The sequence below is a fragment of the Canis lupus genome, chromosome 21 (genome assembly GCF_011100685.1).
Source record: "Canis lupus familiaris isolate Mischka breed German Shepherd chromosome 21, alternate assembly UU_Cfam_GSD_1.0, whole genome shotgun sequence".
NCBI lineage: Eukaryota > Metazoa > Chordata > Mammalia > Carnivora > Canidae > Canis > Canis lupus.
Window position 1 is genome coordinate 30,049,851 of NC_049242.1, and position 27,597 is coordinate 30,077,447.

General features: G+C 45.7%; 2 protein-coding genes across 18 annotated transcripts in view; one reads left to right on the plus strand and one right to left on the minus strand.

Annotated features, from left to right (window-relative positions):
* C21H11orf42 (chromosome 21 C11orf42 homolog) lies at positions 1–15,540 on the plus strand. Of its 6 annotated transcripts, none has more exons than XM_038568875.1 (4): positions 1–159; positions 2,585–2,620; positions 3,919–4,717; positions 5,090–6,584. In XM_038568875.1, the coding sequence occupies exons 1-4, from the start codon at positions 88–90 to the stop codon at positions 5,329–5,331; spliced, it is 1,149 nt and encodes a 382-aa protein (XP_038424803.1). In that variant the 5' UTR covers positions 1–87; the 3' UTR covers positions 5,332–6,584. The 6 variants fall into 6 exon arrangements, with proteins under 6 accessions (XP_038424803.1, XP_038424804.1, XP_038424806.1 ...); XM_038568879.1 differs by lacking the exon at positions 5,090–6,584 and adding an exon at positions 13,230–15,540 and having other exon boundaries at positions 4–159; XM_038568880.1 differs by having other exon boundaries at positions 4–159; positions 5,103–5,221.
* FAM160A2 (family with sequence similarity 160 member A2) overlaps positions 5,431–27,597 on the minus strand; it is a 23,552-nt gene continuing 1,385 nt past the window's right edge. For 3 of the 12 annotated variants that reach the window (XM_038568862.1, XM_038568864.1, XM_038568866.1), the window contains exons 2-13: positions 24,503–24,613; positions 18,460–18,788; positions 17,697–18,332; positions 17,181–17,339; positions 16,914–17,000; positions 16,511–16,711; positions 12,960–13,039; positions 12,552–12,757; positions 11,347–12,126; positions 8,705–8,883; positions 8,385–8,547; positions 5,431–5,964 (exon numbers count right to left, since the gene is read on the minus strand). In XM_038568862.1, coding sequence (XP_038424790.1) covers positions 5,603–5,964; positions 8,385–8,547; positions 8,705–8,883; positions 11,347–12,126; positions 12,552–12,757; positions 12,960–13,039; positions 16,511–16,711; positions 16,914–17,000; positions 17,181–17,339; positions 17,697–18,332; positions 18,460–18,597 — 2,991 coding nt within the window. In that variant the 5' untranslated portion in view covers positions 18,598–18,788; positions 24,503–24,613 and the 3' untranslated portion in view covers positions 5,431–5,602. Of the gene's footprint in view, positions 5,965–8,384; positions 8,548–8,681; positions 8,884–11,346; positions 12,127–12,551; positions 12,758–12,959; positions 13,040–16,510; positions 16,712–16,913; positions 17,001–17,180; positions 17,340–17,696; positions 18,333–18,459; positions 18,789–20,146; positions 20,230–24,502; positions 24,614–27,597 lie in introns of those variants that run through there. The other 9 variants (XM_038568861.1, XM_038568863.1, XM_038568865.1 and 6 more) reach the window with 8 other exon arrangements.

Sequence of the window (27,597 nt, forward strand, 5' to 3'; positions counted from 1 at the left end):
AGCCTGAGGCCTGGGGCCTCACCTCCTTGGGCAGCTTGGGGTTCCTGCAGCAGCCACTGCCCTGCCTAACCCCTCCCACAACCCACCATGTTAGTTGGTACCCCCCACCTGCTGACACTGGATGAAGCTGATGCCACGTGGGCTCTCATCAAGGATAAAGTAAGAGGGCTAAAAAGAAAGTAACAAAGTGTAACCTAGATGAGTCTGAGCAACTTATGAGTAGGAAGGGGTGGGAAGCCTGGAGACAATAGTAACTAGTATTTACTCAGTGCTTGTTCACATGCCAGACACTGCACTAAGTGCTTTGCACACAGTCCAATTTCGTTATCACAATTGCAAAACTGGAAAAAGTTTCCTTGAAAAGCAATAGGAATCAGTGAGAACAGAAATAAGTGCTAAATCAATGTAGGACTTAGGTCAGGAAGACTTCCTGGAGAGTGACATTCTAGCTAGGCAAGGAGAAATTATTCTCATGGAGAGGGAAAAGGAATTCCTGATTCATAATTGGTGCTTAATAAACACCTGAGTTAACGAGTAGGTGGGCAGGTGAGTGAGTGAGTGAATAGTGTCCTAATTAAAGGTAGAGCACATACAAAAGCCAGGAGAGGAAAAGGAAAACTATGTATTTGTGAACTACAAATAGTCCTCTAGAGTAGAGTTCAAATGAGTAGTAGTGAAAATGAGGCCAAAGAGGTACAGGGGCTGATCACAAAGGGCCCTTTAAACTTTCTAAAGAAACTTCGACCTCTTCACCTTTAACTTCCACAGAATGGAAAATTTGGGTTTTGAGCAAAATATGTGGATTTTCAGGAGCAGGCAGATGTCCCACCAAATCAGGATGGCTCAATTTCTGAATTTGGAGAATTTAGGGATCGGATTCCAGTTATGTAATTTGAAGAATAATGAATTTCAAACACTCATTGAAGGCAGCCAAGCAAGTTTAAAAAAACCATCCTACAGTAGTGCCTATCAGACTCAAAGCAACTTTAATAGCATGTAACTCCAGCAGCTCACCACAAAGGTCAGCCTCCCAGGGAAGTAGAAACAGAAGCCAAGGCCCTCCCAAGTTCAAAGTACCTGGTTTCAGCTGTGTAAAAGGTTGATCTAGACAAGATCAAACATTTCATTAGGATGAACGTTAATGTGATCATCAACTAGTAAAAAGTTACACGATCTCTGACCATCAGAAAAATTCCCTAGTTAAAGGCAAAATTATCAGGAAAGGCAACATAGACATTGAGGATAAATCACTGGTAATATTTTCCAAAATCAAGGCGCAGGACACCTCTGAGTGACCTGGTTTCCTCTCTCCAGAACTGCTGAGAGTTTACTGAACACTTTGTAGAACATACAGCTAACCAGAATGTGGCTCAAGAGTTCCTCATTCAGAATCCAAACCAGCCAAGGTACCTCCAGGAAGACAGTCTTCCACACTCACCTTCCCAGGTTGCCCCTGGGAGATCTCAATTTGCAGGCCTCTATGTCTCACAGAACTCACCCAGAAGTAAAAGTGCAGTGAGAACAGGTAGTGGTCTCAAATGGTGACTCTACCAAGAATAGTCACCCTGGCATAGAAATGAGTGCCTTATTTTCCCTATTTTAGTATAACTACTGGGGGCCTCAAGGGTAAGAAAGAGGGACTAATAATAAATCCCCCACAAAAGGCAGTATCTATACTCTGGGAAAAAGCCTCCAACTAAATCAGGGATTCATCTTTAAACAGACACTTGGACCATAAGAACTAGGATTTTTTTTTTTTTTAAGATTTTATTTATGAGACAGAAAAAGAGAACACAAGCAGGGAGAAGGGGCAGAGGGCAAGGGAGCAGACCCCCAGCTGAGCAGGGAGCCCAATGCAGGGCTCAATCCCAGGACCCTGAGATCATGGCCTGAGCCAAAAACAAAGATGCTTAACCAAATGAGCCACCTAGGTGCCCCAGAACTAGGAATTTTAAATGTCAAGATCCCATTAAAGTATCCCCTTCTGGGGACACTCCTATTTGTCTTATTTGTATAGGATACTAGGGACCAGCTAGGGTAGCATTCTAAAGCTATATAGTGACTACACTTTCTTTGTCAGACCATTCTATACAAAAATGCCAAACCACCAGTGCTCTGCTGTCACCCCTAGTAACCCAAATGGACCTTCTCAGAGCCCTGTCCTTCAGCCTGATGCCCCCACCAGAAAGAATTCCATGTCTCAATGAAGCAAAGGAGAGGAATGATGGGAAATTCTTCCATGCAGATTCAGAAAGAGCACCATTTATTTCCTTGCTAGGTGACAAAAGACATGGACTTCAAGCTATCTCAGCTTGTTTTAAGTGCAACTATATCAGTTAGCTACTCTCCTCTCATGCTATGGGGCAGCACTTCCAAAACAGCTCTATGTAGCAAAATCCAAACTGGCCTTAAGGGATCATTGATGAATTCTACCAGAAGACCATCAAAGTGGCCAATGCCAGCAATAGGGAGACAGACATGTTGGAACTGGGGGCTGAGGAAGAGGAGTAGAACAGAGCATTTTCAGAATAGGTCTCAAACAGAAAAGGGACCCAAACAGGGAATTTTCTGTACTCTCTAACAGAACACAGAGCCAGAGTCTCGGCCAGCAATATCTTTGGTGAGTAGAGAGCAAACCTACGTACAATTACTAGAGGAGATCTTACAAGGTTTCCAAGTTGGTCATGAAGTTAAACTTTCCAGAACTGGATTACCAAACCAAAAGCCAAGATAAGAAGGACAAAACCAACAGGCACTAGAATCCCTAAAAACATATTGGGACCAGCATTACAGAGATGAGGCCTCAAATCCCTAACACTACTCCTTGCAGCCAGAGCAGATGTTGAAGAGTGGTCATTCCAAACCTCTCCCTGTGTACCCACTGTAGTGAATGACATCACCCATCTAACCAGTCATCTAAGACTATTCCTTCATGATTCCTTTTCCCAGACTCCTTAACTGACCAACTTCTACTAATTCTATACCCTACAGATCGTCCTCCATGATTTTAGTTGAAGGCCTCACCATGTTTTGGTTGCAGTATTATAATACTCTTAACTGATCTTTCTCTCTCCTTATTTTGTCTTGCTATTCAACATTAACTTTTTTTTAAAGATTTTATTTATTCATGAGAGACACAGAGAGAGGCAGAGACATAGGCAGAGGGAGAAGAAGGCTCCATGGCGAGAGCCCGATGTGGGACTCGATCCCGGAACTCCAGGATCACACCCTGAGCCGAAAGCAGATGCTCAACCGCTAAGCCACTGAGGCATCCCTCAACATAATTTTCTAAAGCACCTTTCTGATCCTGCTCCTCTTACCCAGAGCCCTCCAAGTGGTTTTCCATTGACCTCAGTATCATATCCCTATCACTTAGCACACACAAGATCTTCCATAGTCTAGTTCCCGTATTCCTGTCCCTCTTCAGACCCTATGTTTAAGTACTAGGAAATTATGCGTTCCTGAATTGCCCTTCTTAGTTTATAAGTTCAGGTTTTTTAACTGGCTGTATCCTCTCCCTGGATTGACCATCCTACCTAGCTAATTTCCTCAAAGCTCAAGTATTACCACCTAGGAACCTTCTCTGATCCTCTTGTGTCAAAGACAAAAGGTGTTAAATCACTTCTGGTCTCCTCCACACCTTGCTATTATTTTATTTAGCTGACTACTGTTTGTATTTTTGTCTCCTCCATTAGACTAAATCTCATGTTTTTATGTATTCCCAGTATCTGCAGGGTCTGGCACATGGTAGACATTCAAGGGTTTGCTACAGGACAGAACTAGGAAATAAGGAGGAAACCTAACAGTCTGAGCACATTGTGGAGATATAGTTACAGTGAACAGTGGGAGGGTCAATCTAGAGTAGGCTACCAGGTAACTCCTGACTCAGTCCCTGACCTATAAACTGGCCATCTGCAGGTTATCGAGGAGCGCTTTGGGCCCAATGTAGTGGCAGTCCCTTTCCTGTCGGATGCAGCCTGCTATGACCTACTGGGTGTGCTAGTGAAGCAGTCCCGCCCAGCCCACACCCGCCTGGCTTTACCAGGTCGGCAGGGTCGGCGGGCACTACAACCAGTGGGGCCACTACCGAACCTCCTGGAGCAGGCAGGGTCTGAGGGTGCCTTTGCGCACTGCACTCGGGAATACTCACCAAACGGCAGAGCAGAGATAGCCTATGAAGAAATGCGACTGTTGGATGGGCAGCCCTGCCGGATCCGCCTGCACATGGGTGGCCTGCGCAAGAAGGTGGCCTTCCTGCTGCTGCCACCAGGGCAGGTGAGCCTACAGCAAAATCTTCCCTGGCTCCGAAGCACCCACAGCATCTATGTCATCTACCAGGTCTTCTCCTGTTCCTGGCTGCAGCTCGGGCTGTTACCTACAGCCCATGAGCCCCAGCTGCTTCGGTTACAGCGGTCACTGCCTGTTGCCTTCTCCTGCCTCAAGTTTTCACTGCAGCCCAAAGGAGTGCTGGGACCGCAGAAGCCTCTGACCAAAGATCCACTGCCCCATGGTGCCAACTGGGTCAGACCCAACCTCGGCATCATGCCATCTCTGGCCCCTACATCCGCCCCTGCCAATACCCCTGAAGCTGCTGATGTGCCCCCACCTGTCCCAGCCCCACCTACACCACCTCCACAGGAAAGGCCAGGAGGCAGACCCACCAGATTCTCCTACAAGGGTCGAAACCCCTTCCGCAGGAGGCCCCAGATGTTATCAGGTACTAATAGGGGATATGAAGCTGAGAGGGATGAGATCGGGTGGAGGGAAAGAGCATAGGGAATATAGGAATGTGTGCCCCAGGAATGTGTGGGGGCACCCTTAACTCCACACTGGATCCTGGTAAAGGGGATGGAATGAGGGAGCTGGGGGGCAATGAGGTGGAAGCCTGGTCCTGGTGAGGGGGTGGGCACAGCACAGAGGGCCAGGGAGGGACCAGGGAGGCAGAAAGACCAGGGCATGAGTCAAGCTGTGACTATCCCCAACCCTGGCAGAGAACTGGCTCTTCAGCCCCCGCAGCCCCCCACCAGGAGTCCAGGGTGGGGGCCCCGGGGACCCCGACCGGCACTCCATGTCCCTGCCCCTGCTGCAGGGTCTGTCCTCAGAATTCGACAGCGACGAATGAAGCTGAGGCGAGAGATGCAGGGGGCGAGGCCCCCAAGATCTGGCATAGGGATACTGGTCCCCAATAAACATCAGCTGCTGCTCCCCCAAACCATGCTGGGCCCATGCTGCTTCTTCCTTCTGGGGGATGGAGGAGAGTTCCTACTTTCTTCCCTAGGCTCCATGACCCCCTCATCCTTTAAGGGCATAAGAAGCACCTTGAAACCTTAGTACCAATGTCCCCATGAGAGAGAAATTACCCCTGACCTCCCCATTAATATACAACCTTCCTGGGGCTGCAGCCCCAGAAAAAAGGGTGGGAAAGAAGAATGAGCACAGAATAGAGATTTCCCTTTTATACATATTGCAACAAGTTCTCCATAAAACATTCATCGGAAATAAATTAAAAAGTCCTCTTGCCACTGCCTCCAAACATAAAAAGGAGCCTACACCCCGGCCCTGGCCCAGGCCACACGAGGCTCTGATTGTCCATGGAAGAAAGTTAAGGATTGAGGGGCCCAAAGCCTGAGACAGGAGGGCCAGATCCCTCCTCTGAAGTATCCAACAAGAAAGGCGAGGTGACAGCATGGGCCTGGGAGATGGCAGCCAACTCCTTGAGAAACTCAGGGAAAATGACTGCACAGTAGACCGCATTCTTGACTCGCAGAGCCTCACCTTGGCGCTCAGGGGCCCCACCCCGAGGGGGCAGAACTGGAGTTGAAGCCCCAGGGGAGCCCCCACCTAGGCCAAGTCCTGCGCCGTCTCTCCCAGGCTGAAGAACCAACTGTGCCGCCTGCCGGGCCCTGGTTGGACTGTGTGCATGCCGCAGGAGCAACTCCCCCAAGGATGGCCTCCGGCTCTTCACTGGGAATAAATGGGTATCGGGGATTGTGAAGGTGCTGGGGTCAGGCACACTCTCCCCATCTGAGAGAGATGCCCCCCTCCCTGGGTTCATGGACGTCTCAACTAGGACTCGAAAACCAAAATGCTGCCTGCCGAACCTTCTTCCCTCTATCCAGCCTCCCCACCCAGCCAACCATCCGTCAGTCAACACTTGAGCCACTTATTCCTAACCAAGACCCCTTCCTCACACCCTCTCACCCCAGGGACTCTCTCACTACTCCCTTTCCAATCAATATTCTACCATCACTAAGCTCTTTCTCCTTAGTCCATAACACACCCTTACCTTATGCTCCTGAACTGGAGCCAACCACTTCCACCTTCCCTCTGCCTGCCTATAACACATGACCCATATCCTCTGCTCCTTCCACAACCACAGGGCCATATATGCAGTCACAGTTCAGGGGCTTTACCACTTCTCTCAAACTCCACTAACCCTCCAGAATCTGTTTTCCTATGCCCCCACTTTGCCTACCACCAATCCCTCTCCTCTATCTACCAAAGCACCCTTTCTAATTCACATCAGCTTAGACAACTTTACATGGCCAGACAACTTCATCTCAGCTTAGACTCAAATAAACCATTTAAAATATTGCCCTCTCTCCTATAATTTTCTTCCTAGATTCCTGGATCTGGATCTTTGTCCAATATGTAGGGCCTAGACTCTGAGGATCTAGCCTCTAGAGCATGCTACAGTTCCCATTCTCTATCTCTAACATTGGCTACAGAGATATGCTACACAGATCTATTAAATATGGCATTCAGAAGCCTTCACAACCAGGCTCACATGCCCCCTCCGGCCCCTTCTCCAAACTCTTTATACCTTCCCCTGCCTTTGTACCCACACTATCTGCTTTTCCTGAAATCCTCTAGGCTCTTTTCATGCTTTGGTAGCCCTCTCTACCTTATTTTTACTCTCCTTACTGTTTTCATCCTTGGCCTAATCTCATTATCCCCACCCCTCTGAGAAACCTCTTCTGATCTACCCTCCACTGGCTTCCCATTTCACTGCCTTTATCACACTGTATTGAAATAACTTAAGTATATATAGGTCTTCTATCTCATATAGTAATCTGTAAACTCAAGGGTTCAGACTCTTATTTACCTCCACAGTGAACACAGTACCAGTACTATGGACATAAGACACCTTCACAGTACTGTACCATGGGGGAATCATGCTAAGGAACTTCAGCCGTATAATAACCATTCTGGTACTGTCTTCCCAACCCACATCTCTCAAGATCCTCCATTTTATTGCTGCTCTCTTGCTCTTAGCAGATTATTTTGCCTCCTATTTTAATTAGCAAATAAAGGACTTCAATTTCCTGACCTTCCTCTCTGCACCTCACAACTCCATGGATACATATCATTTCCACCTTTTATCTATCCTTATTTGCCTGGACGGGAGGGGGAATTTTTCCCATCCAAAGTTAATCCTTTCCTCGTGCACTAGATGCCACTACATCTACCACCTTTGGGACCTTGCTTTCTCAGTTATGACACTTCTCTAGTCACTCTCTAGACTGACTGTCAGCTCTTAGAAAGCAGATGTCTCATCTTGTATCTCCCTGAGCTTCCTGTTCCAAAGCCAACGGCCAGCACATACGGCAAGTAGACACTTGCATATTTAACTCTTCCTTCTTCACTATATATCACAACCATTCACCAGATTCTGCCAATACTTCCTTTCCATTTCCTACCTTATCCAATTCTTCCTTTCTGTTTCCACTATTCTAATTCAAGCCTTGCTGGTCACAGCTGCAATACAGCAGAAGCCTCTTGACTCTATTTTCTCCTGTCTCTAATTCACCTAGCACATGAACTTAACATGCTTATCTCTCCAGTCTCACATCTACAAACCTCCAGTGGGTTCTCACTGCCGAAAAGATCACAACTTCTACTCCGCTCAATCTCTAATCTGAGCACCTACTGCTCTGGCCAAATCTTTCCAGCCTTACTACCAACTATTCCACCACCTTCTAAATCCCCTGCTCCAACTAAATAGTTCCTACAGTCCCCTGGACAAAAGAATAAAGCCATCCCATTCTTTTGCCTACCCAAGTCTTAACTATCTCTCAAAGACCATGTCAAATGCCATGTCCTTTCCCGAGCAGTAACAATACCTCAATCTAGAGACTATTCTGTCCCCTTGCCTGTCCTCAACTCCTAAGCAGTTTTTGCTGGTGCTGCTGATTTGGCTCTTGGTGGATGTAACTGTATTTTATCCTCTGACCAGAGCCAAATAAACAAACATCAAGACTCAATTTTCTGCAATTCCTCACTTCATGGCACAGAATTCACTCTTAAGAGCTCAAAACTAACCTTGGCTAATAAGCTATCTAGGGAAGGTAGGGAGAGGGGTAGAGTGGTGGGGTAGGCCTCACCTAGGGGATCAGAGCGGCGGGGGGCAGGTCCTGCTGTAGGGCCCTCGGCCCAATCCAACTTGCCACGGGCAATGAGGTACTTCTTGGCTTTGGACAGCAGTGCTGGGAAGTCTTCCTGGGAGGCCGCAAAGCTCTCAATTTTATTCTTCACAGAACCCAGCACCTATGAAGCACAACTTCATGACACTTCTGTGTGGCTCTAGACTGACAGTCCTTTCTAGTCCCACTGAGCCTGTTCCCAGTCCCCCCAGGGCCACTCCAGCTGCGGGCCTGGCCCACCATGGAGCCTGGACGCACCCATGCATGCATGCATCGCACACCTGCAGCAGGGACTTGACACTGGGCTGGAAGACCATGTTGGTGTTGAGCAGGAAAGAGCGGAGCAGGGGCTGGGGGTGACAGGCCAGCTGGGCCACCAGCCCCGTCAGCAGGAAGTTGACATAGACGGAGTTCTGCAGCATGTTCTCGAGTTTGGCAAAGAGCACAGCCATGAAGGGGCCTGGGGGAGGGTGGGCACAAGGATACAAGGCCTGAACACAATGCACATCACACTCATTCCTCCCAAAACCAAGAGACCGCCCCCAACTAGATGAAAATTTTTTGTATGTCAGTCTCTGGGTATGTTTAAATATCCTGTGATCACCTACTTTGGAGGAGATAAAATGGCAGACACCACATGGACTCATAAGAGTCCAGATGCCAGCTTTACACACACTCAAGATGAAGAGTCAGATCATAGGCTCTGAAGTCAGACAGACCCGGGTTTCAAATTCCAGCTTTATCTTTTACTAGTTATGTTACTGGATGAATCAAAATTCTCCAAGCATGGTTTCCCACTTGGCAAAATAAAATATACCCACCTCACAAGATTATTAAAAGGATCAAAAAGATATTCTTACAAAGCAGTTAGCCCAAGATCTAGCAAATTCTAAGTACTCAATAATAACTATAAGCTACATAACCTCTCCCAGTTTTTTAAGCTTCACCCAAGAGGCACAAAAGAAAAAAGAATGAGCAAGAAAGTGATTGGAACCAAAAGAAGAATCAGGTTACACACATGACAAAGGATAACACCACATATGGGTCAGAAGAAAGCAAGAATGAACCGTAGCAAAAACAAAGGTGACTACACAGGCCAACTTCAATATAGGAGAGAAATCTCTGGAAGCCCAAAAAGAAATCAGCTGTGTTTAGGAACTGGGAACCAAGAAGGCAGAAGAGAATTCATAGGAAAAAAAGAGTTTAGTTCACAGCCAGAGGAAAATGATTCAGGGGAGACTCTGCCAGGTGAGAAGATAACAGAAGGGATTAGAATGATCTGCCAGGAGAATTGGTCTCAACTGAGCTAGATCAAAAAGCATGAGGACTCTAGAGCCATCAAGGTCTATCTGACCAGGGATCTGTAAGAAAAGGAAATTATACCCAAAAACTGCACTATGAACTAAGGAGAACAATGAAGGGAAAGAGGCAATGAATTCTGAAAAAGATCCTAGAACATTCGCCACTCCAGATACTAGTCTTAGCTCCATACAACTCTAGCTTAACAGGGTCCCAAAGATACCCCATAACTTTGTCCTTCTGTTTCTCTCATTGGGTCACTCTTGCAAGAGAAAATTCAAAAAGCTCAGATAAGTTTACAAAGAAGAAAAGGGACATAAGTTTCAATTAATGCTTGCTTCAAGAATGTGGTAAAACCTACATACCACCTTTCAAGGATATTGGGCAGGAAGGAGCAAAGCCTAAACAAATGGAAAGATATTTTCTAGTCTGTAAGAGGGAGTTGTGATGACTCTAGAGCAGTTGTTTTGGTGCTGTGCAAGCAGGATGGCAGCATATCCCAGGCCCAGTTAGGACTGGACTGGTAACTTGACTACATGATAACTTGACTGCAAACAACCAGAAGATGGGTGGGTACCTTGGTCAACTTATATCTGCCATGCACCCAAGAGATGATAATCCTAGTGAAAAGCTACCACGTGCTGAGTTTTCCCAATGCACCAGTATCAACAGTACATGGTTTACATCTATCAGTGATGCGGATGGACACTAATTCAAGGTATGTCTAATCTAAAGCACTACACTGCTTCTCAGAGGTGTTTTTTGCCCATACAGTAAGAGGAGTAAGGATAAGAACCAGATAAGAGGTGGGATGGTAGAACTGGCTCTCAAACAAAAATCAAAGAGGAGTTAGTTAGCCCAGCCACTCAGGTCAAAACTAGCTCCAGGGTCTCTGGAAAGACCAAAGAACTCAGCTGGGGACCTCAGGACCACACTTTGTCATTTGCCCTCAAAGAGGTATTTCACTCTATCTGCTTCAGTCCTTACTACTAACCATAATTTTTAAGAAAGTCTTACTGGGTAGTCACAGCAACCAACAAGGTACAAGGACAGGGACAGGAAAAACCTGAAATTGAATCCTTCTCTGAGGAGACTGGGAGAAGAAAGGAGGCCAGGGCAGAGTAGAGGAAGAACACCAGAAGAGCTGATCCTGGGCCACAGAAAAGTTGACAAGAGACCCAACACCCAGACAAATATAAAGGTGGGAACAGCAGGGAACAGCATGGCTTACAGGTGCCGCACATACAGGATAGCACGTATGTCCTCCATATATATTATTCAGATATATTGCTGTGATTCACCAGGAAACAGCAAACACAGAACATCCTAATCACAATCCCAGGAAACGGCCAGATTGGGGAAGAGGAGGAACATGCACATAGGACAGACATACAAGGCTCAGACATAAATCAATACTCAAACCAGCACAAGCATGAAGACATACAGACAGACACAGAGACGTAAGTATAACATGAAATGGATCTGGAAGGGACCCAAGCAACATGATGAGGAGCTAGGCAAGTACACAGTAAAGACATGGCCAAGAAGTCTCAAAAATCAGCACAAACATGTCGAGTACATGCAGAGAGTACACAAAGGAGAAGGCCTAGGCTAAGTAGCTTACCAGTGAAGGGTTGGCTTGGCAGCTGGTTGAGAGTCCGCAAAGGGCTGCTGAGGAAGGGGCCAGGGGGCTCAGGGGGACAGGTGAAGCTCTCATAGGCCTCCTCCTCCTCAAGAGGTAGTGGAGGCTCTAGCGGGGGTTCTGAGCCAGCCCCCCCATTGCTCAATGCCACCTCCAGTTCCCGGAGTTCCTGCCCAAAGCCCTCTAGTCCTGCCATGCCCCCAGAGGTGCCCTCCAGCAGCTCCCCAGCTCCCTCCTGAGGCACCCGTCGAACTTTCTTTGCCCCCTCAGGCCATGGTCCTGGCACCCCATTGAGCTGGGGAGGAGGCAGGTGGCTAGGGCCCTCCCCTGCACCCCCAGCAAGCCCCCCACTCCCCAGCTCTTCCTCCTCCCCTTCCCCCACATTGTCCCTGTCCTCCTCAGGCAGTAGGCTGCGTTTCTTAGTCCGGGAGCCAACAGGACTAGGCTCAGGAGGGGGCCGCTCGCCATCATAGGGGGCAGACCAGGTACGGCAGGCTCGGACACACCGGTCCACACCACAGCGCGCCTCACGCAGATACTCCAGGTAATTGTCTTCCAGCTCACCAGGCTCCTCCACAGGGCTGGGCCTTCGGCCAGGGCTGGAGGCTGGGGATGCAGCAAGCCCTGGTGAACGAGGGGCTGGAACTGGGGATTCTGAGCCACCCAGACTCTGCTGTCGCAGGAAGAGGGCCAGACGAGATGGTGTGGAGGGCCGGGGCACTGTCACCACGGAAGAGGAGTCAACACTTGGGCTTCCAGGGCCTACACAGGGAAAAAAACATAAGAGGGATCAAAGAGACAGAGGGCTAGGAGGAAGGACAAGACACCTAGGGAGACTAAGAGACAAAGCAATGAAGCAACAAAGACATGTGACCTATTCAGGTAGCTGATTCTCCACCCTCCAAATTAAGCTTTTCCGTATTCACCACCCCCTCTCACCATCCCCAACACCAAAGAAACAATGAAAAATAGAAACAAAAAAAAAAAGAAAAATAGAAACAATACAAGACTGGAATGAAGAAAAAGAGCAGCTTTGCTCAGAAGCTAATTTTCTTTGGTGGGGTTAAGGATCTACCCTGCAAGACCCCTCATCGACCTCCCCAAAGATAGAATGCCACTCATGGCCCCATCCTTCCCCCTACCCTAGCCCCACCTTCTTGTTAGACTCCCCAGAACCCAAGCCATACCCGTGGTGTCCTCCCTTCTCCCTGCCTCTCTGCTAGGCCCACCTCGTGCCCATGAGGCATGCTCTGGACGGGGTGGGCTAGGGGCACGATGCCGACAACAGCGTGGGATTAGGGAGAGAAACTTGTCTGCTGCTCGTCCATAGAGGTCCACATCACGTACAGCTGGCTTCTGGCTCAGCATCACATGGTTACACGGGACAAGATACCTGGGAAACACAGCAGAAAAAGGACACAGGATAGATGAGGAAGGACCAGGCTTGGCAGAACATTAAGCCAATGGAACTACATGGCTAAGCCAGGCTCCAAGAGGAAAGGCCTCAGTAACCCCAATACAACCCATTGCCCAGCAGTGCACAAGGCCCAGAGGGGTCAGGATCAGCCATCCCTCAGCCCTGTCCCCACAGGTACCTGAGAACCAACTGCAGCAGGACATCCTCACAGCTGAGGTTCAGTAGGGTCCTGAAGAGACTCAGAGAGACCATGCAGAGCTGGGAGGGGGGGGGGGGCGGGGGGGAGGAGGGACGGAGTCACCATAAGAGCTCTCTACCCTCCGAGATATTTACCGAATGGGAACCCCCCCAGCCCCAGGCCCAACCAACCACTCCTAGAGTAACAACGTGCACAAGGCCCAGCACATAATAATCAAGTATTAAATAAATGCTCATATGGGCTTTGTAGGCAAGACATCAACTGTTCGCAGACAGGAATGAACCATGTGTCAGATTCTGTATTTCTACAGACCACACACGTCGGCAGACCCTCTGGCTATATATACCTGTTGGCAGAGCTTCCAACAATACTTAATGGAATGAACACCTATGAAGAGAGACCCTGAGAAATGCGGGGACTGAGTGAGTGGCTGCCAGGAGACAACAGCAATGTAATAAGTGAGGGAATGCCTGTCAGTGGAGACTGCAGCAGCACAGAAGCCAGAGGGAACCTGGAAGAATCCCAGCTGGGAAGTGGGCGGGGCTGTGAACAAGGAGTCTGAGTCACCTTCTCCAACAGTGGTGTATCTCTCAGGAGGTAGAAGAAAAAGAAGCTCAAGCACAGCTGACAGGAAAAGGAAAAAATAGGTGGGTCCAGAATAGAGGAAACCATTTGTTTTAGAAAATAAGAAGGGTAGTTCTTCGGTGGCTAGGCTAAGAGAAGAGAAGAGAACAGACACCTGTAAGCACTCCCTGACTCCTCTGAATCCCCACAGCACTTTCCCTCTACTTCCCATATGGCACCTGGAGCTCCCTGAAGACAATTATCGGGTCTTGGGCCAGGGCACAACTGCACAGTCTAGGCACTCATCATTTACTACATAACTGTGGAAGGATTAAAAGCCAAATGCAGTGGGAAAGAGATGAGACAGCAGTTTACACTTTGGACAACACAGATGTTCAGATTTACCCTAAATGACCATTTTAACTAGCAAGGAAAACATTCCCACTCACTGAAAGGTTGTTTGGTAGGTATAAAAATAGCCCCCCAAAGATGTCAGGCCCTAAACTCCAGAACCTGTAAGTATTTTACCTTACAGGACAAAAAAGTATGGTTATGGTTACGGAATTTGAGATGTGGACAGTAGCATGGATTACCCAGATGGACCCGTCTAATCACATGAGTCCTTAAAAGCAGAGAGCTTTTTCTAGCTGGGTCAGAAAAAGGAAAAGAAATCTGAAGCATGAGAGAGACTTGATCCACCATTGATGGCTCTAAGGATAGAAGGGGACCATGAACCAAGGAATTTGGTTGGCCTCAGAATCTGGGAATGGTCCTCTGCTGACAGCTGGCAAGAAAACGGGAATCTCAGTCCTATACCTAGAAGGAAACAAATTATACCAACAACCCTACTGAGTAGGTAAATGGATCCAGTCTTAGAGCCTCCAGAAAGGAACACCGCCCCACCAAACATTTTGACTTTAGCCTGACGAAATCCATATCATATACATATATATGATTACAGAGCTGCAAGATAATAAATTTGTGTTGTTTTAAGCCTCTATATTTATGGTAATTTGTTATGACAGCAATAGGAAATTAAAACAGATAGGTGCACAGACAGATGAGCTAGCATGATTGATGTTAAGCCACAGAAGACAAACTTAAAGAAGTTCAAAGTCGGGGCAACAGGATCAAGCCTAAAAAGGCCAAACAGTGGAAAGGAAAGCAACTACATCCTGAAATCAGAAGTGTTCCGGTTCCTCGAAGAAGCAGGAACCAAGAAGAAATACCCCAAGAACTTGAAGGCTCCTGAGACCAGAGGACCAAGACTAATAGAAACAAATGCCAAAAACGAAAGACAATGGGAGAGAACCAAAGAAGTGAGGATAAGATTAAGACAAAAGCAAGATGGATAGGTAGAGCCTGGCATAGGGAAAAGAAAAATCAACCTTAAGAAGGAAATCAATAGTCCCAAAACACAAAGAGGACATTCCATCAGGCCAAACAGATATAAGACCATAGTCTAACTTTAGCATAATGAGAAATAAAACTTTTTTGGTATCTTTATAAAATTAAAGCTTTGACACCAATTCCCTGTTGATTTTTGCCAATAATAATTTCTCCATACATGTATCATAATTACTTTTTGGAATAATGTAAAGACGTGTATGCCCTGTATATTATAATTCAAGAGATCTCAGGCAGAGTCTAGAAAATACTGTTGTTGCCATTTTTAAATTCTGAGTTGTGCACCTGGTTCAGAAACACTGGTCTCATCAGTCAGAGTGGAATATCTCATCTGTAACCTCAGTTATTCAGAAATCTCACCTATACAAAATATAGCTCTCCTGAAACCTCACCTACCACAAGGCTGACTACCAGGTATCTCAATTATCTTGAAGGGTTTTTCCATAACCTTTAGTAATCCAAGGACTTCTATTTTAAACATCAGGACCTAGGGAACTTCAATTATTTGTAAAAAGAAGAATAAGATACAAAAATAAGAAACAAAAATGGTTCCAGAGCCAACCAAATGCCGTAAAATCCATAATTAAATGAATGCTTTATTCCCGTAGAAAGACTCTGGGTCTTTATTACTTGGAATCTACTTACTCCTATTTCATATATATTTCTGCTGGTTAAAATCCAAACTTTTTACCATAGTCTACAAGGCCATGCCTGATCTGAATCTTACCTACCTTTCTACTTTCATATTATTCCCTTCTTTCCCTTGCTCACTACATCTCCAGTCATACTGGTCTTGCATTTCCTCAAATACATTCAGCTCATCCCCATCTAATGTCCTTTGCATGTTGCTCCCTCTGCCCAGACTCTTATATCACTTGTTCTTCAATAGGCAAACTCTCTCATGACCTTGAGGTCTTAGCTCAGAGAGGTTTCTGACCACCTTATTATTTTCTAAGCACCCTATTTAGTTTTTTCATAACAATGACCACAATTTTCAATTATTTTATTAATGGGCTTATGTATCTATAAAGGAAGCTCCATGAAGTCAGCACCCATGTCAACCTTGTTTACCATTTATCCTGAGTATAAATGTTCAGAAAGGAATGTTTAAGTAGGTAGGTAAGTGGATGGGTGCTCCAAGTTATAGCAGTTCAAATGCAGCAAATCCAAAGGGGAGAAAAACTAAGCATATCAGTAGCAGCAGGATCACCTATCAAAGCAGACACAAAACCTGGAGAAGTGATCTCAAGTCACCCACAGCAGGCCCCAGAACAATACACAGCTAAAGAGAACCTCAGGCCAATGCTACATTACAAGTATAGCACAATGGCAAAACCTCTAGTCACGAGGAGCGGCCAGTTATCCAGAAAAAGTAACTGTGTTCTAGATTCATATATTACAAAAGCAAGGGAGTAGATTAAAATCTGTACCCAAAATGGTCAAAGTTTAATACTGTAAAGTAAATGCCACCTAACTTTGAAGTGATTGCTGGAGACAAAGGCCAAAGAAGGGCAGACACACCCTCCCAGAACAACAGTCAGAGAGAGAAGATGGCTCACCCAGGTAAGCCAGGACAGAGGTAGGGGCCATACCCGGGAGTTGCTGCCAATTCGGGCAACGAGGGTGTCAAGAATGGTATGGGTGTCATGCCGGTGTAACAGCAGGAATCGCAGGAAGGTACGGAGCAAAGCAGGCTCTGAGATACTCCGTAGGAAAAGTTCCAGATAGGCGGTACTGGCGATCATCTCTTCCACAGACGTCTGGATGAAGGGAAGGGAAAGTTTGGAAATTTAGGGCTTCCCTGCACATATACTGACTCATTTTCCTTCTAAGAAGGAGGCAGGAGCAGACAGGATAGAAGGGAGGAGGACCCAGCCCACTGCCTCCCACACTGGTTCTGGTATTTAGGTCACCACCCCTTAACCTAATACCCTAATCTACCTTGCCACCCATAACTCTCACCTTGTGCAGGGCAGGGCCCATGACAGGCACTAGAAACCCATTATGGATATAATCAACTAGCTGCTTCTGCACCAAAGGATGAGCCACCTGTAAGGGTGCAAGAAAGAGGGTGGAGGAATGTGAGGTGGCCACTGTCTGGGAGTGGAATGTACAAAGCAGGCACCCTATCCCCAAAATGGCAGAATAGAACTCCAGGGAATATGCCCCCTTCCCCCGCAATATCCCCAGAATGACCAAGGGACCAGACCTCCTGGGAACCCATCCCACCTGAATGACTGCATTGCAGAATTCTAGGGAACTCATGAACAGCGCAAGTGCTGGCACTCCCAGCCAGTCCTCCCGTCGCAGGCAATGCCAATCATCCCCTGGAACCTCAATCTTTCGGGGCAGTGAGGAGTATAGGGCACTCAGCCCTGTGGCCAGCACCTGGGGGCCATCCCCAAGGACAAGTTACAAAAAGCGCAGACAATATAAAAATAGGGAATCAGGGGAGTTACTAACCCAGAGTTTTGACAGGAGTAGGGGAAAGAGCTATTCCTAAAGCAGATACTTAGTTACTGAATGTGCCAGGACATCACCTGGGAACACTGGCCCATGAAGAACCTTAGTACCTGTGCTATCCACCTAAGCCCATGTTTCATCCCCACCCCAACCCCAGGTACTTCTTTCAAACCCAAGGGGTCACTACCTAAAGGAGAAGGACCCAGTACATAGCCCCTCCACGTCTTCTGGATAGCGAGTGTCTACACACCATACCCCACCCCCATCCCAGGAGGTGCTGACCGGGCAGAAGTACGAGTGATCTGCAATGTAGCGGCCCACAGTGGGACTCCCAGCTGACAGAGCCATGAGCAGGAGTAGGGCGTCACGAGCCTGCTGGCCCAGCGTGCCCTCTCGATGGACGAAGGGAACAAGGCGAGAAAAGAGGAGAAGACGGGGGGCAGCTCCAGGCTCAGGAGGTGGCTGTAGGAAGAACTCGAGCAATGAAGGCTCCCGGGCCAGACACACACATAGCTGGCTGAGAAGTAGCACCAGGCCTTCATCTAGTGCTGGGCTACTGGGCACAGGGCGGCCACAGGCATCCAGCAAGGTCAGCAGAGCCTCACGAACTGGACCATGTCGCAACAGTGGCTGGCGAGCTTCGCTCACTAGCATCTCAAACAGTTTCAACTGCTCAGCCCGCCGTTCCTCAACCCCATCCCCAAGCTCATCCCACTGAAGCTGCCACGCCAACACACGGGTTAGCAGGTCCTCACGCAGAGCAAACTCCAGCAAGGGCCCAGGGGCCGTGGGGGCGGAGGGAACCGCACGATCTTCTACCAGCAGTGTCAACATCTGGTAAGTGTGGTTGCGCACAGCACTGAGATCATCTACACCCCCAGCCGCACGAGGTCCTTGCCGCTCCAGGATTCGCACCACCTGAAGAAGACAAAAGATAGAAGGAATCTAAGATGTTATGATGACTAAATGGGATGGTGAGAGAACACAGCAGGTTAGAGGATTCAGGTAGCCAGTAGATCAGGCCATTTTGCATAGAATCTCCTACCTGAGACCAGTGATTCTTGAAGACCATGAGGCAGGTCTCAGGATCAGCCATGACAGGGGTCTGCAGATTGGCCCCCTGAGGTACACGGTGCCCAGGGCCCCGGGAGGCCAATCTGCTCAGCCAGTTCATCCTCTCCATGAGGCAGGCTGGGCAGGGCCAGTGGCCAGAGGGCCACTCTCTGAGAATCTGCCAGCTGGAGGCTTTCTCCACTTGTATCTCTAGTCTGCTTCATCCGGTCTGTAGGAGCCAGTAGCTGGCCATGGAGCCAAAAGATATACCAGGCTAGAGTAGTAAGCCCAGAGGTCACTGCCTAGTCCAGACCTGCAAATCTAATTCAGAGAGAGAGAAAGGAAGAGATCAACAGGAGTTTGCCTCTCTCCACTCCCCAACAGGCAGAACTCAGAGCCACCAATCCACTGAAAATTCCACTCATGCATAGCATCTTAAACAGAACTCATTTCTACCACCAAACCTGTTACTCCTCCAGCCTTCTCCATCTCAAGAAATGATACCAACATTCACCTACATGCTCAGGCCAAAAACTTGAGGATCCTCCTTATTTCTTCTTTTCCTTAATTCTAATACCTAATTCAACAGCAGCAAACCCTATCACCTATACCCTCAAAGCATATCTTACTATTGCAATTGTTTCCAATCTGGTCTCTGTGCTGCCAGTCTTGCCTCCCACCTCACCTCCCTGACAGGTATTTCTTTTTCTTTTTCTTTTACTTAGTTACTTAGTAGGCTCCACACCAAGCGTGGAGCCCAACTTGGAGCTTGAACTCAGGACTCTGAGATCAAGACCTGAACTGAGATCAAGAGTTGATACTTAACTGACTGAGCCACCCAGGCACCTCAGAGCAATATTTGTAAACTAAATTATGTTACACCTCTCCTCTTGAGGTGTATACCCACTGAATACTCTCCAATGATTTCCCATCACACTAGTAATAATCCAAATACCTTACCGTGGCTTTTAGAGCCCTATATGATCTAGTCTGTATTCACTTTCTACCATCCTCCTCCTCACTCATACTTTTCTCGTACAGGCCTTCTTGAATACGTTCTACTCCCTCAACCTGGAATGCTCTTCTGACCTTCACATTGTTCACAACACTCCATTGTTTCTGAATGCAATTTCCTCAGAGGCCTTACTTAATTCTATCTAACTAGCACATCTTTACTCTCTAGCTTCCTAATCTTACTTTCTTCTTAGCAGGTTTCACTATCTAAAGATACTTATTTGCTTATTTATTTGTCTAGCTTCACCACTAGAATACAAGCTCACTGAGGGCAAGGTTTACCTGTTTTGTTTACTGTTGTATCCCCGGTACCTAAAGCAATACCCAGGGACTCAGTAAATATTTGCTGAATGTACGAATGCTTAAGTAAATAAATGAATGAACAAATGAATGAACGATCAAGAAACCCAGTCTTGGGGCACCTGGGTGTCTCAGTCAGTTAAGTGACTGTGGCTCAGTTAAGTGACTGTGGCTCAGGCCATGATCCCCGGGTCGTGGGATCAAGCCCCCTGTGAGGCTCCCCGCTCAGCAGGGAGTCTGCTTCTCCCTCTCCCTGTACACCTCTCCCCGCCTCCCTCTGCACTTTTCTCATGCGCTCAAGCTCTCTAAAAAAATAAATAAAATCTTAAAAAAAAAAAAACAAAAAAAAAACAGTCTTGGCATACCTGGCTGGCTCAGTCAGTAGAGCATGCTACTCTTGGCCCCAGGGCCAACGTGAGTTGGAAACCCACACTGGCTGTAGAGATTACTTAAAAAAAAAAAAAAAAAAAAACTTAAAAAAAAAGAAAGAAATCCAGTCTTGATCCGACTCTAACCATCTGGGACGGCTGAGGAAGAAATTATTTTGTACCTGTCACAGTCCTTCCCTAGAAGCCTACCCAGTAGGAAATTACCCAATAGACCCTTAACTAGCTGAATATACTTAAGAGGTAGAAATCTAGAGCCAATCAAAAGAGCAGGACATTCATTTCAGCAAAGAACACAGGGACACATTCCCATATAGAGATACATATACCCCACTCCTGCCAGATATATACAACACTCACTCCTGGGGACATGACATGACACCCTCCCTAGAGAAAGGGGAAAGGTACCAAAATAGCTGTTGGCCTAGACCATAGCTCACAGCTCCTTCTCTATCACACCCCTCACCCCCTCAGTAGTATTCAGAGGAAAGGTGTGGTTCAGTTGTCCTTCCTCTTTAGGCTCAACAAAGGCTGAAGGAACCAGAGACCTGGCACCGCCTCACACTTTGCCCTCAGGTTATGTTAACACCATCCCCTTCCACCCAGATTCTCCATTACCAACTCACAACTAAAGGAAGGTAGCAACTAGGCTTAAGGAAACCTTTGAACAGGAGATAGTCTTCTATAACAAAGGGCAGAGCCAATCCTAAACAGCAGGCAGGACTCACTCACTAACTCTGTAACTAAGTACATCCATACTGATAAAGTACTGAGCACACTGCTAAATAATCAATGGAAACACAAAGACAGATAAAAACAGTTGGAGAACATAAATAAAAACTCCAATGAATATTACTAACAGAGGTATTTACAAAAAAGTTACAGAGACATGAAAGAAAGCAACTAATTCTGCCTGAGAGACTATAAGAGTTTCCAGAAAAGAGATGATGTCTTACTTAAGTCTTTAGCAATGAGATACTGGCCACAAAGGGAACAGAGGGAGAGGCCTTCATATTAAAACAGTATGTACAAAAATACGGCACCATGAAAGAACATGATAAACTTGAAAAACAGTTCCGGGTTTGGGGTGGCCTAATCAAAGACTACTTAGAGAAGAGAGATACAATATTTAGTTGAAGGGTAAATATGGGTGAAGGTTATAATTATCATTGAGTATCAAGTTTAGGTTTTATCTATTGACACCCTGGAAACAAAGGAGGTTTTCAGACAAAGAAATGACAAGATTAAATTTGCTTTTAAAAAGATGTCAGATAGCAGTATAAGATGGAGCAGAGAGAGGCAGATGGCAGATGAATTAAAGTGGTAAGAGCAAGATTAGAAAAGATAAATCTGAGATTCACCTTTATCTTAGCCATGTCCCAGGTGATAATGAAATTATTTACACCTGTAATATCTATGCCAATAATAGCAAGCTCGTGCAAAAGGGATCAGATCACTCCTTCTTCTTCACATTACAGTGCCAACACAGTGCCTGGCATTCAACAATGTTTGTGGAACTAAATGCTAAATTAAAAATAATTATAGTTAACATATATCGAGCACTTACTATGTGCCAGGCTCTATTCTAAGCACTATATGTAGTAGCTCATTTAAACCCCATAAAAACTCTAGATGTACTATTATCTCCATTTTACACATGAGAAAATCAAAACCTACAAAGAGTAAATATACTAAGTCAGCTAGCTAAAAGGAGGAAGACTGGGATGCAAATGCAGATACTCTGCATCCACTTAATTTAGCCAGGAGGTAGAAGCAACAAGACCTGACAAATGGAGGATAAGAGAAGACTCTAATATGAACTATAGGAGATTCAGTAAAAGATAATGCCATTAATGGGTCAGAAACATATAACAATAGTATAAAAGTGTTTTAGAAAAGAGGATGAATAGCTTTGTTAAGCTTTGAGACACCTATAGGATATCCATAATGTTCAGAAAGCAAATAGAAATATTATCCTTGAGCTCAAGAGTGAAATCAAGACTAGAGATATATACCCAGGACTCAAGAGTTTATATAGGTGGTAGATGAAGCTATGCGATGGATGGAATCAAACAAAGACATCAGCAGATCTTGAAAGGAGCTGAGGATGACATCATGAGGAAAACCAGAAATTAGGAAAGCAAAGGAGGTGTCTTTGAAGACTGTGAAGGTAGCCAGAAATGGAAGGAAAAATCCAAGAAATAATGATAATCTAGAATTCAAAGAAAGGAAGTTTCAAGAAAGTGGAGACTGCCATAATCATAATGTATAGTCTACGGAGAGACTAAGTAAAATAAAGATTGAAAATGATCAGTCAGTTTTAGCAATCAAGTTTTAGATAAACTTAGGAAACTAATTAGTTAAAGAATGACTAAGCCACAGAAGTATAAGACACAATAACAGGAAAGTCAGTGACATAGGGAGGGATGAAAATAGGGCAATGGCTTACAGAAGCTAGGAGGGATGGGAGGAGTCAAGAGAAATAGCTTTTACTCTTTGGTTTGGTTTTATTTTAGGATGGAGAGCCTCAAAGATGTTTGTTAAGTGAGGAAAAGAAGTATGAAGAAAATAACAGGTTGTAGATAAATGAGCTGGGGATAACTGACAGAAAAATCAGATACAGGACTAGTCTGAGAAAAAGAAGTATTACTACCTTCTCTGAGAAAGGAGGAAAATAGTAATAAAGGAGGCGTGCCAGTTCAGGTAGATCTGAAACAGGGAAGCTAAAATCTTCCCACCTAACCTTCCCTCACTCACTCACCCAAGAGAGTAGGGGTGAGGCAGAAGAGGAATGAGAAGGTGATAGAGCCACAGAACGGATGTTCAGTCTTTCACACATGATTTCCTATAAACCATCAGTCATACAGTCTAGTAGCTACCAGCGGCAGGGATGTGCTTAGCCATCTGCCCAAGTCCTTATGCTACCAAGTAAGCACCGGCTGGGGAAGGCAAAGCCAACAGTTGAGAATACTGGTAAGAAATGTCTTCTTTTACGGGCTCTCTCACTGCTAGTAGCCCCAGGAGACTGCATCCTTCCTTACTGGTTTCCTGAACTCTGCCCATGCCTTTGTAAAACAATCCCTTTATTAAATTCTTCCCAAACCAAATTTGTGCAATCTGCCCCCTGCAACTGATACAAGAGCATTACTGGTTACGGAATGCTTCTCAATCATATCTCATTTGAGGACTGAAAATAGAGGCCTGACGGTCAAGTAAGAGTAACACAAAGTAGTAGGTAAAGAAGGAGCTCTGGTTTGAATCTCAGTCCACCATTTTCTAGCTGTGTGACCTTAAATAAATCATTTCACACATGGGAGCCTCAGTTTCCTTACCTAAAATTCCTGATAAAATAAGTATTGTCAGTATTTTAAAAATTAAATAAAATAATCTATGTAGGGGGGCACCTGAGTAGCTCAGTGGTTGAACATTCTGCCTTTGGCGCAGGTTGTGATCCTGGAGTCCTGGGATGGAGTCCCAATTGGGGGACTGCTTCTCCCTCTTCCTATGTCTCTGCCTCTCTCTGTGTGTTTCTCATGAGTAAATAAACAAATCTTTTAAAAAATAAATAAATAAATAACCTATGTAGCATGCCAGGCATATAAAGCAGGTGCTCTGTAAATGACATTTTCCTTTCTCCTTTCCCTTTCCTGATCCTACCTGACCAGGGTATCCTCATCCCTGACTTAGAGGAGATCTAACCTGCTCTGACACATCCATCCCTACCACCTCCCACTCAAACTCTGGTGAGCTGAAGAAGAGCCAAGCATCCAGTTTCAGCAAAGTAAAGCTTTAACATGTCCAAAACTAAACTGTCTTCAGCTCCTAGAATTCAATTCCAAAGATTAACAACCAACTCCTACCTTGCATATAACTGGAGTGCCCACTTCTGCTTCACTGCTTGACCAACAAAGGGCACTGCTCACAGACGCAAGGGGAATAGCCTCCAGGACCTTTCTTCATCCCCCCACCCCCACCCCAACTCCAACTCTACTCAAAGAGAAGAGCCACACTGAAATCAGTGTCTCAGAACACAAAAGCTAACATGTAACCCGGGCCTCCTTCACATACTGCAAAAACACAAAAGAAGACCATAGCTTGGTGTTCCTGTCACCTACTTAAGACTTTCTCATTCCCTGTTAACCGTACAAAGTTCAAAACGAGACAAAGAGAATGGAATTAATACCCTATTACTGTGCCCTTTCCTCTCATTACAAAGCCTAGAAAAAAAGAGTTGACCCCTCTTTCCAGATTTATCTTCAGGCTCAGCCACAGAGGAAAAGGAAGAAGAAAGAGCCAATCTGTCAGAACCACAAACAGCCAAGGTCAGTCACTCACCTTACAGCACAAAATATGGCCTTACAGGCACATTCAGCAAGGGTGTCCACCAACCTCAGAATAGCAGGCACAGGGCGGGAAGTGGCTCAGTCTTACTTATGGACCTTTGCCCTGGGAGAGGCAAAAGAGGGAGGGAGCTATGAGCAGGGATACACACCTGCAATACCTACAGCAGACAGGAAGACCAAAATGACCTTTCAAGAACAGGTCAGTAAAATCCTGGCATTTCTTTCCCTACAATAGCTCTTTCTAGGCAAGATGACTGATTACTGACATAAGAGGATTGAATAAGCCATTATCCTAAATACTGAAAAGTAGAAAGATCTGATTAAAACCTCATAGGAATACAAATGGTAGGGGGTGAGGGGCCAGGAGAACCTCACAGAAGCCTCCTAACCTAGAGCTCAGCTTACACATAGTCTCCCTGCTTGTCCATCCCTCATGTATAGGACAAATGGGCTATCAGTGTGTGATCCCAACTCACTCCCTCCCCTCTCCCCAAGAATCTCCGTTTCTTGCAGGGATCTCACCTGACTCCAGGACACCCTTTATACAATGTGAACCTCAATCACAGTGACTCTCCTTTACAGCAAGGAAGCTCCATGTCACACGTGGTTCTTTCTCCACCCCTCTTGGGTGATGACAAAGATGTCAAAAAGAGGAGGAGAGAATGAACTAGATCCTAAAGAACAAGGAAAGTTCACTGGGCAGAGAAGAAAAAGTATTCTTAGTAAGGGAAACAGCTATTACAAAGATCTCAAGGCTCAAAAAAGTAACATGTTTGTTAGGGAACTGTGAACAATTTATTCAAGCTAGAACACAAAATAGGGAGTGGCAGGAGACAAGGCTGGAGAGGTGAGTTCAGGCCAAATGATGCCATATTAAGGAATTTGGATGTTGTCCTACAGAACACAAAGAGCCAAAGTTTTTAAGCAGAGGAGCTCCATGATTACATTTGTATTTTTAGAAAGATCATTCTAGGGACAGACTAGAAAAGAGCAAGTCTGAAGGCAGGAGACTGTTGGGGGTGGAGGGGAGTCCAGATGAGAGACGAGGAGGAAGTAAACTAAAGCTTTACAGTGAAAATGTAGCCATGGAGATGAAGAGGAAAATAATTTAGAGGTTAACATACTAAGATTTTAGTAACTGACTAAATACAGGGGGTGAAGGAACAGAAAGAATGAAGATAACAGTGAAGCCTTTGCCTGGACTGTGATACAGCATGTGGTACAACAGCACACTCTCAGAGCAAAGACAGTGAGTTCTATTCTGGACATGTAAATCTGTAATACCTGTGGAGATATATGGCAGAGCACTGAATATATATGACGGGAACACAGAGAGAGATTATATCCTCATGATATGCTTTTGTATTTCACACTCTCTCTCTAAATTAAAATTATCTTTTCATGTATCTACCTCTCCCAACCTGAGTGAGAATTCCTTGAGACCTTAGACGACCATGTCTCACTCATCTTATCTCATAAAATTTAAGTTTCAGACTACATACTGAAAAAGTATTTGCTAAATGAATAAATGAATTCATATATGAATGAATGAATTTGCTTTCCTAGCACTCAGCAGAGTACCTGGTGCATAGCCAAAGTGGAGTAAATGGTTACATACAGCACTCTAAATATGTTTCTATCTCTACATCACCATCCTCATTTATGTTACTTCTCAGATCTACCACTAGTCTGTATGTCTAAGTCAAAAGCCATTTTACTTACTGTACTACTATTTCAACAGAGTTCAGTATAGTTTACCAAACCCAGTGCTTTCTCCAGAACACTCAAGAATTTGGACAGTCCCTAAGAACCCTCTGATGACTTGACTAATCCAACCACCATCACAATGTGATCCAGGTACTACGTGATCTGTTCCCATGTCATTGCCACAATATTAAACAGAACCCTCATCTTGGGCAGCCCCGGTGGCTCAGTGGTTTAGCACCACCTTCAGCCCAGGGCCTGATCCTGGAGACCGGGATCCAGTCCCACGTCGGGCTCCCTGCATGGAGCCTGCTTCTCCCTCTGCCTGTGTCTCTGCGCCTCTCTCTTTCTGTCTCAAATGAATGAATGAATGAATGAATGAATGAATGAATGAATAACGAACCCTCATCTCTGTGGCACTCTCAAAATCTCTTTAATCTCTTTTGGAACCACATTAATTATAAATCATTAAAAAATGCTTTTTGCCAATATAACGTCCTCCAGGTCATCACAACTCTTCCCAAACCTAACATGTCTTTTACTCCACATGGCTTCCACTCTCTGCTACAAATCTTCTTTCCCCAAGTCACTCACTCTCAGGAAACCAAAGTTTGGGCTCAGCTTTGTCACTGTCACGATGTGACCTCTGGTTTATGAATGATTCATCATCTATAACATAAGAATTCCTGCCCTTGCCTACTTCACAAAGTATGTAAACCCAGTGAAATGTGAGATTGAATGAATGCTGTTCAAATGTCAGAAGTTATCTAGAATTACTGTCTAAACACAGGCTTCCTAAAAACATAACAACAACAGCCACACCATCATCACTCTAAATTTCTGCATTTCAGGAACCAGTAAAAATAATTTCTAAAAATTTTTGAAAATAGGCTTGTTACTTTTTATTTCGGCAAATAAGACCATTTCTTTAAAGCCCACCATCTACTGTCACCGTTATTTCATCAGTCAGAAAGCACTTTAACACTAAAATAATCATCTCAGAATGAACTTATCCTTATGGAAAACTCATGTTTCATGTCATCTTCCTCTCTTTCCTCCTGGATGGATGAAATCTTTATCGTGGACTGACACTATCCTTGGCCCAATGTTTAGTAGTCACTGCTCCAAACCCTGTCATGATACATGTCAGTTACAGGGTTTTGCTCATCAGGGTAGGCGGTAAAGGGTTCCACCAGCAACAAAATGTTTGGCCTCCAGAGAGAAGCAATGGAAACATACCACGGGTCAGAACAGTTGGTTCTGAGGCTGAGACTCTAGAACAGAATGGCAACTTGGGCTTTGGCTGCTCCTCATTCTCAAGAGAATAGTCCTGATGGGAAAGGCCTAAATCTCCCTGAGGTCGGGGAAGGATAGTATCTGGGC